General features: G+C 51.9%; 1 protein-coding gene across 1 annotated transcript in view; it reads left to right on the forward strand.

Annotated features, from left to right (window-relative positions):
- DHX58 (DExH-box helicase 58) overlaps positions 1 to 7,730 on the forward strand; it is a 9,627-nt gene extending 1,897 nt beyond the window's left edge. The window contains exons 5-13 of the mRNA XM_003786348.3: positions 1,279 to 1,395; positions 2,024 to 2,150; positions 2,290 to 2,481; positions 3,688 to 3,941; positions 4,507 to 4,656; positions 4,750 to 4,911; positions 5,604 to 5,794; positions 6,813 to 6,909; positions 7,174 to 7,730. Of these exons, the coding sequence (XP_003786396.1) occupies positions 1,279 to 1,395; positions 2,024 to 2,150; positions 2,290 to 2,481; positions 3,688 to 3,941; positions 4,507 to 4,656; positions 4,750 to 4,911; positions 5,604 to 5,794; positions 6,813 to 6,909; positions 7,174 to 7,359 (1,476 nt within the window). The 3' untranslated portion in view covers positions 7,360 to 7,730. The remainder of the gene's footprint in view (positions 1 to 1,278; positions 1,396 to 2,023; positions 2,151 to 2,289; positions 2,482 to 3,687; positions 3,942 to 4,506; positions 4,657 to 4,749; positions 4,912 to 5,603; positions 5,795 to 6,812; positions 6,910 to 7,173) is intronic.
- The last annotated feature ends 1,322 nt before the right edge of the window (positions 7,731 to 9,052 follow it).

The raw sequence follows: 9,052 nt of genomic DNA on the forward strand, positions 1-9,052 counted from the left end.
AAAAAAAAAAAAAAAAAATGTCAGTTTGGTTTGCATCTCAGGACTTTTGCACTTACTGTTCCCTTTGCCCTTCCTCTTGAACTTTACCTGCCTGACTCCCTCTTGTCATTCACTGAACAGCTTGACTGCCACCTCTGCAGAGTCACTGAACAGCTTGACTGCCACCTCTGCAGAGACCTCCCTGATCATCCACTCTGCTCTTTTTATGTTATCTGGTTGTTCCCTGCAGAGCTTGTTAACACTACCTGAAACTCTCTCATTCTGTTCCTCTTTCCTGGTTTATTATCTGTCTCTCCAACCCACGTTTCTTTTTTTTAAACAGTCTCCCTTTATTGTCCTTAGTAGAGTGCCATGGTATCACAGTTCATAGCAACCTCAAATTCTTAGGCTTTAAGCGATTCTCTTGCCTCAGGCTCCCAAGTACCTGGGATTACAGGCATCTGCCACAATGCCCAGCTATTTGTAGAAACGAGGTCTCCTGGGTGTGCCTCAGTGGGTAGGGTGGCGGGTTCAAACCCAGTCCTGGCCAAACTGCAACAAAAAAATAGTCGTTGTGGCAGGCGCCTGTAGTCCCAGCTACTTGGGAGGCTGAGTCAAGAGAATCACCTAAGCCTAGGAGTTGGAGGTTACTGTGAGCTGTGACACTATGGCACTCTACTGAGGACAATAAAGTGAGACTCTATCTCAAAAAAAAGGGGGGAGGGCGGTGCCTGTGGCTCAAAAGGGTAGGGTGCCAGTCCCATATGCCAGATGTGGTAGGTTCAAACCCAGCCCTGGCCAAAAACTGCAAAAAAAAAAAAAAAAATAGCCAGGCATTTGGTGGGCTCCTATAGTCCCAGCTACTCAGGAGGCTGAGACAAGAGAATTGGCTAAGCTCAAGAGCTGGAGGTTGCTGTGAGCTGTGACGTCATAGTACTCTACTGAGGGCAACAAAGTGAGACTGTCTCAAAAAAAAAAAAAAAAGTCTTTCTCTGGCTCAGTCTGCTCTCAAACTCATGAGCTCAGGCAATCCACCTGCCTTGAGTGGCCTCCCAGAGTGCTAGGATTACAGGCGTGAGCCACCACACCCAGCCAATCCATGTTTCTCTGAATCCCTGTGCCTGGAACAGGACTGGTACAGAGCTGACAGCAATAAACATTTGCTGAGTAAATGAACCCACACCCCCAGTGGCCCTGCCTCAGGCTCTTCTGTTCTTAGCTGGGCTCTATCCTAACCCAAAGGTCTGCCTGTTGTCCCCCAGACCCCCCTTTTCAGTGAAGCCTCTCTATTGCCCCCAGCTGTGTGCCAACTTGGACACGTGGTGCATCATGTCACCCCAGAGCTCCTGCTCCCAGCTGCATGAGTACAACCAACAGCCTTGCAAACAGTATGACATCTGCCACAGGCGCAGCCAGGTGTGTAAGGGGAGGGCCGGGGACAGGAGTGGGGTCTGGTGTGAACTAAGGGGCACTTAGTCATGAGCCCTGACTCCGCCCTCACTGGCTTTGCGACTTCAGGACACTTGGTTATGTCTCTGAGCCTCCATTTGTTCTTTCTGTGAAATGGGGCAGATATAGCCCAGGGCCACACCCTGCTGTGTGGATTTACTCAGAGTATCTGTCAAAGCCCTTGACATGCTGTGAAGTGCTCTGCAAACCATAAAACCTGACACTTTGTACTGAGTCTGTACCAAGCCCTCTCCTCAGTGGGGACACTGCCTGGAATCTACTATGACAGGGCTGGACAAGAACTAGGCATCACTGTGTCCAGACCAGAGGACAAGGGCATAGAGCAGGTGAGAGTACAGGAGGTGGGTGCAGGAACCTGTCTCCTGCCTACAGCCAGCCGGTTCTGGACAGATGGGTGACAGCAGTTGGCATGCGCTGCAAGCGGGGGTCAGCGCTTCACTGGGTGCCCATCCTCTCAGCTGAGATAAATGGGCAACAGCAGTTGCCGTGCACTGCAAGTGGAGGTCAGTGCTCCACTGGGTGCCCCTCCTCTAGTGAGTGGGAATTCCCTTACACCTTCACTCCTGTCGTCCAGGATCCATTTGGGGACTTGCTAAAAAAGCTCATGGACCAAGTGCACGACCGCTTGGACATGCCTGAGTTGAGCCGAGACTTTGGGATGCAGATCTACGAGCAACAGATGGTAGACTTGAGCCGGGATGGTAAGAGGGCCCCTCTGAGGTAGAGTTACTGGGGCTGGGCTGGGCAGAGCAGGGCTTTCAGGGCATGGACTGGCCACTTGGGCGGTGTGGGATGGTGCAGGGGCACTGGGCCCTCCAATCCTGCTTCCTTGTACCATAGCCGCGGAGAACGGGCTCCAGGAGCGGCGAGTGTACGCGCTTCACCTGCGGCGCTACAATGACGCGCTGCTCATCCATGACACGGTCCGTGCTGTGGACGCCCTGGCCACGCTGCAGGATTTCTACAACAGGGAACGCACCACTAAAACTCAAGTCCTGTATGCTGAACGTTGGCTGCTGGCACTATTTGATGGTGAGGCCGGGTACCAGGGTGGGGTGACAGGAACTGGACCAGCAGTCAGAGGCCAGCCAAGGTTCAGGTGCCCACACAGCACGGGAAGGTGCCAGCGAGGACACTGGGAGTCTGTGATGATTTCTTTGTGAAAGTTTGCATAATGGCTCGGCACCTGTGGCTCAAGCGGCTAAGGCGCCAGCCACATACACCTAAAGTGGCGGGTTTGAATCCCCAGCCTGGGCCCACCAAACAATAATGGCTGCAACCAAAAAATGGCCAGGCATTGTGGCAGGCGCCTGTAGTCCCAGCTGCTTGGGAGGCTGAGGCAGGAGACTCGCTTGAGCCCAGGAGTTGGAGGTTGCTGTGAGCGTGATGCCATGGCACTCTACCCAGGGGGATAGCTTGAGGCTCCATCTCAAAAAAAAAAAAAAGTTTGCATAATTATAAAAAATAGTTGACATTATTGACAAAGAATTTTTTTAAAAGAACATATATTGGGGGCAGCACCTGTGGCTCAGTGGGTAGGGCGCCAGCCCCATATACCAAGGGTGGTGGGTTCAAACCCAACCCCGGCCAAACTGCAAAAAAAAGAAAAAAAAAATAGCTGGGCATTGTGGCAGGCACCTATAGTCCCAGTTACTAGGGAGGCTGAGGCAAAGAGAATTATCTAAGCCCAGGAGTTGGAGATTGCTGTGAGCTGTGACACAACGGCATTCTACTGAGGGCGATAAAGTGAAACTCTGTCTCTATTAAAAAAAAAAAAAAAATCATGTATTGGAATGGCCCTTGAAAGCCTCGGGTAGTGGTTCCTTTAGACTGGAAAAATAAGGCTGAAGGTCAGAGGGTGAATTTAAGGCTGAAGACCTCAGCATTGGCTGAGGCTCAATAAACCTGAGGTGTAGTCAGTCCTGGGTAACAGAGGTCAGCATGGAGAAATTCGTGGTCACCTTCGTGGCTGAGTTAAAGAGGGATGCTGGTCTGAGGTCTGTGAGCAGGATTCAGTACCATGTGCCCCTGGTGTAAAGCCCGCCTCCAGAGTGGGTATGGTAGAGGGTATCCTTAAATGTGCTTTTGGTACCTGCTCTGGGGACCCAAGCAGGAGCAGGTATCCTTCCAGTAGCCCCTCTGCACTCTTGCAGTCCCATTTCTGTGAGCATCTCCTGCCCAGTGCCTTATTCCCTCCCAGACCTGAATCCTGTGCCTCTGTTTTGGCTTTTTGAGCAGATAACAAGAATGCACTGGCCCACTTAGCAACTCATGGCCCAGAGAATCCAAAACTGGAGGTGCTGGAAAGGATCCTGCAGGAGCAGTTTGGGAAACCTAACAGTCCCCGGGGCATCATCTTTACCCGCACCCGCCAGAGTGCTCACTCCCTCCTGCTCTGGCTCCAGCAGCAGCCGGGCCTGCAGATGGTGGACATCAAGGCCCAAATGCTGATTGGGTCTAGGAACAGCGGCCAGAGAGCCCATATGACCCAGGTGTGGGCTTTGGGGAAAGATACTGGTACTATGTCTCCCTAGGAGAGGAGAAGAACAGGGTTTTTTGCACAGAGAGATGCAGGCTGGAAGACCCTGGGGCAGAGAGAAAGTTGAATATCCCCAGGTAGAGGGGTAGAGAGCTGGGAAGGAGATTTGGATGCTGAGATCTCCAGTACTGAAGGTTCCCCCAGTCTGGGGGGCCCTGGGAGCCAGAGGGGCAAGTGTTTGGGAGTCTTTAGGGAAAGATATGGATGATATAGTTCCTCTGAGCAGAGGATTAGGAATGTGGAGGGCCTTGTAGGAAAAGAATGGAATTTTAGAGTTGTCCGGAGAGTAGAGAGGCAGCTTCCCATAAGAGACCCTAGGAGAAATAAGGGCTGGTCACCTAGGAAGAAGGTCAAGACCTGGGGAGTACTTAGGAATAGAGATGGGATTCAAGGTCACTAGGGAGATACAAGCCAAGGTTGTGAGTAAGGACTGAACCAAGAGAGGCTGCTCTAGCAGGTGGGTAGGCCTAAAGTCACCTCATACACCAGCCTCTTTCTATTCCCTGCCTCTCCCTCAGAGAAACCAGCAAGAAGTGATCCAGAAGTTCCGGATTGGCATCCTGAACCTTCTGGTGTCCACAAGTGTGGCAGAGGAAGGGATGGACATCCCCCACTGCAATGTTGTGGTGCGCTATGGGCTCCTGACCAATGAGATCTCCATGGTCCAGGTGCCCAAACATCCCCCCTCCCTGAAATGGCCCTTGTAGAATTCCGTGTGGGACCCCAGCCCCACTCAGACCCCTCCTTTTCACCCTCCCTAGGCAAGGGGCCGTGCCCGGGCCAGTCAGAGTGTGTACTCATTTGTAGCAGCTGAAGGCAGCCGGGAGCTGCGGCGGGAGCTGATCAATGAGGGACTGGAGACCCTGATGGAGCAGGCAGTGGCTGCTGTGCAGAAGATGGACCAGGCCGAGTACCAGGCTAAGGTCTGGTGCTGGCGTGCCCTGCAGGGAAGGAAGGGGCCTGAGGAAGCTCTGCCTGGCAGGTCTCTAACACAGGCATTCCCCTGGGCCCTCTGCCTCTCAGGGCTAACTTGGGCTACCTGAGGAAGATGCGAATAGAGGGGAAGACAAAGGCCACAGGTGGGACTGCCAGAGAAGGCAGTGGCTAGTCTCCAAAAAGCCTTGGGAACAGGCCTTGCCTATGGCTTTGAATTTATCTTTGCCATCAGATACTTTGTGTATCTTGAGAGCTGCCTTATAGCCCTTCTGGAACCAGGCAGAGCAGAAACAAAGACACATACCAGATAAGTCCAGAACCAGGATGTCTACTATAGTGGCCCTGAGGCAGGATTACCATTAACCAGCTTTGTCTAGGTGGTTTCACTGTTGTCCCAGCATAATTATTATTAATGATGTCCTGTGACAAGTTCAAAGAAGCAGCTTTGCCTGAAATCCTCCAAAATGGAACAAGGATTCAGCAAGAAAGCCTCTGCCCCCCATCCTGACAGCCCCTTCCACTGTTGCCTCTGTCCCCATAATATTCTTTTCCACAGAGCTGCTTCTGAAAGCTCCATGGAGGGCTGGGGACAAATGATCTGAGGCTTTGGGAGCCCTTTGTCCTCTTGGGAGCATTCTCTTAGGTCCCAGCCCTATCCAGGTGTCCTCTCCCACCCTAGATCCGGGAACTGCAGCGGGCAGCCCTCACCAAGCGGGCAGCCCAGGCAGCCCAGCGGGAGGCTCGGAGGCAGCAGTTCCCAGCAGAGCACGTGCAGCTCCTCTGCATCAACTGCATGGTGGCTGTGGGCTACGGGAGTGACCTGCGGAAGGTGGAGGGTACCCACCACGTCAATGTGAACCCCAACTTCTCGTGAGACCTGTGGAAGGGGCTGTCCGGATGGGGGGCAGAGGTGTGGGATGGAGACTAAGAATCCGTTCCACATAGGTAGTGCTTTGAGACATTGGGAGGTGAAGAAGCATTTTAACAAATACTGATTTTGCATTTTCACAATAGTTCTGGTTAGACAGGTTTTATATTGAGTTGCATTTTATAAGTGAGGAAACAGGCTCATAAAGGCTTGCCCAAGTTCATACAGCCTTATGTGGTTGAATGAGAACTGGAATTCAGTTCTCAAATGCTGAGAAGCCATACACTGGCCCCCTAGTCCTACCTGCTCTGAGAACATCAAGAGAACCTGGGTGCCCCTGAGCCATACCCCATCCTCTGTCTCCTAGACAATAACCTTCCCCATCCTCCATTAATTCATTAAGTCAGTATGTATTAGGCATCCACTGTTTGCTGTGCCTGGCCACTCTCCCAAGGACCTCCACATTGGGTTCTCTCATTTGAGGAGACAGCATCTCAGCTAGGTCTCAATGAAGGGCTGGGTTTGAATGGGAAAAGGTGATTAGAAGTAACTGCAGGCAGAAACAAGGGACTCAGGAAACAGGGTAACTCTAAGTGACCGTAGTGGAAGGGACTGTGAATAACGAGATCCATAAGGAGACAGGCTAGATCTTGAAGGTCAGACCTCAAAGTTTAGCCTTTATCTTAGAGGCTCCTCATTAGGAATTTTGGATGGATTTTGAGCACAGGAATGTCAGGGCAGATTTTTAGATCACTCTTAGCAGTTAGTGGAAGGATGATTTGGGGAGTAAGGATGGAGGCAGGGCAATCCATCAGGAGCCTGAAGATCATCCTGGTGGGTGATGCTCAGGCCTGAAGTTGGACAGAAGAGAGGGTGCAATGGAGGCGGCAGAAGCAGAACTTACTGAAGACTGGACTTCCTTGCCCTGGGAAGGCCTGAGTCCTCAGCCAGCAGGAGGGCATGGGATGGGGGCTGGGGAGGTGGTTGATGAGGGCTGGGGCCATCCCCATTCCTCTCCAGGATCTACTATACCGTCTCCCAGGAGCCTGTAGTCATCGACAGAGTCTTCAAGGACTGGAAGCCTGGGGGTGCCATTCACTGCAGGAACTGTGGGGAGGCAAGTACTTGAGCCACATGCAAGGCCCCAGAGCTTTCAGCCGCAGTCTTCAGAGGCCCTCAGGGATCCCTCACTGGGATGGGCTCTTCTCCAGGAGCCCTCTGTGTAAGACAGTTCTGCTCCTAAGGGGGCCCACAGTGTGATGGAGATACTAACCCTTAGGTGGGAGATGCAGGCCTATATTCACAGAATTCCAGTTTGAGGAGAGAAGCCCAATCTGAGGGTAGAGACTTAACACCCTGCTCTCTCTGTCCCCACCCCCAGGACTGGGGTCTACAGATGATCTACAGGACAGAGAAGCTGCCAGTGCTCAGAGTCCGCAGCATGCTGCTGCACACCCCTCGTGGGCGGATACAGGCCAAAAAGTGGTCCCGCGTGCCCTTCCCGGTTCCTGACTTCAACTTCCTGCAGCACTGTGCCCAGAACCTGTCAGACCTCTCTCTGGGCTGACCACCTGGGAGCTGCAGTGCCCCACTCAGGCTGCAGGGGGCGGGGGAGTCCGCAGCAGTCATCACTGTCACTGGAGAAAGCCTGTGCTGGCCCCTCTCCTTCCTGAGACACCAGCTCTGGGCACGGAGCTCATCAGATACATTGGAACCACCATGTGTCCAAGCTGACTTAGGCTCCCAAAGTGAGGCGGGCCATGACTCAGCCCCCCAGAGCTACCTCAGACACTTTGCTTTACACTGGATGGAGGGGGAGGAGGCTGAAGCAAGAGAATTGCTACATTGTACTAGGAATCACAACATCCCTTTTCTACCAAGGGCACTCTTATTTGTCAAGGCTTCTCATGGATTAATAAAGGGAAGAATGGGGTAGAAGTGTGTAGTATTTTTCAAACTTTGTTGGGGTATAAAATGAACTGCACATATTTATAGTGTGCAATTCAGTAAGTTTTTAACATGTATATGTTCCTCCACAATAGAGAGATGAACGTGGCCATAACCCTCCAAAGTTTCCTCATTCCCTGTTGTAATCCAGGTTTCTCCACCTCTCACCCCTCCCCATCCACTGATGTGCTTTGTGGTAATTCTGTGTTAAAAGTTTTTTTTTCTGAGACAGAGTCTTATTTTGTCTCACGCTGCCCGCCGCCATGGAGTATGGGAGGCTGAGGGGGCACAGCAACCTCGAACTCTTGGGCTCAAGTGATTCTCTTGCCTCAGCCTCGCTCCCAAGTAGCTGGGACTACAGGTGCCCCCAACAATGCCTGGCTAGTTTTTTAATTTTTAGTAGAGATGGGGTCTCACCTGTGCTCAGGCTGGTCTCAAACTCCTGAACTGAGCAATCCACTTAGCACTTAAGGGTGCTAAGCTCAGCATCCTTGAATGTAGGATTACAGGTGTGAGCCATGGCACTGAGCTTACTGTTTTTTTATATTGTTTATTTACTTTTTTTGAGACACTTGTCACCCTTAGTAGAGTACTGTGGCATCACAGCTCACAGCAACCTCAAACTCGGGCTCAAGTGATTCTCTTGCCTCAGCTTCCTGAGGCGCTTGGGACTACAGGTGCCCACTACAACACCCAGCTATTTTTAAGAAATGGGGTCTCACTCTTGCTCAGGCTAGTCTTGAACTCCTGAGCTCAGGGAATCTACCCACCTCAGCTTCGCAAAATACTGGCGTTAAAAGTTTTAAACACTCCTTTTTAATGGCTATCCTATAGCCTTAGAAAATTTGAGGGCTTCCTGCTCTGTCACCCCATAATAGGCTCCAACCCCAATGCCCTCCTCACCATCCTTTTTTTTTTTTTTTAAGACAGAGCCTCAAGCTGTACCCCTGGGCAGAGTGCCATGGCATCACAGCTCACAGCAACCTCTAACTCCTGGGCTCAAGCGAGTCTCCTTGCCTCAGCCTCCCAAGTAACTGGGACCAAAGGCGCCCGCCACAGCACCTGGCTATTTTTTGGTTGCAGCAATCATTGTTTGGCAGGCCCGGGCTGGATTCGAACCCGCCACCTTAGGTGTATGTGGCTGGCGCTTTAGCCACTTGAGCCACAGGCACCAAGCCTCACCATCCTTTCTTAACACCCAGGTTATCTCCCTAGGACTGGGGAGAGGCTGAGATCCAGGATTTGAGGGGTGGGCTTAGGTAGGCATGGGGGTGGGGAAAATTACAAAGGCCTAAATTTTCTGTTCTCATTTT

This window comes from Otolemur garnettii, unplaced genomic scaffold, assembly GCF_000181295.1.
Source record: "Otolemur garnettii isolate 467f Iridium unplaced genomic scaffold, OtoGar3 scaffold00018, whole genome shotgun sequence".
Taxonomy (NCBI): Eukaryota; Metazoa; Chordata; class Mammalia; order Primates; family Galagidae; genus Otolemur; species Otolemur garnettii.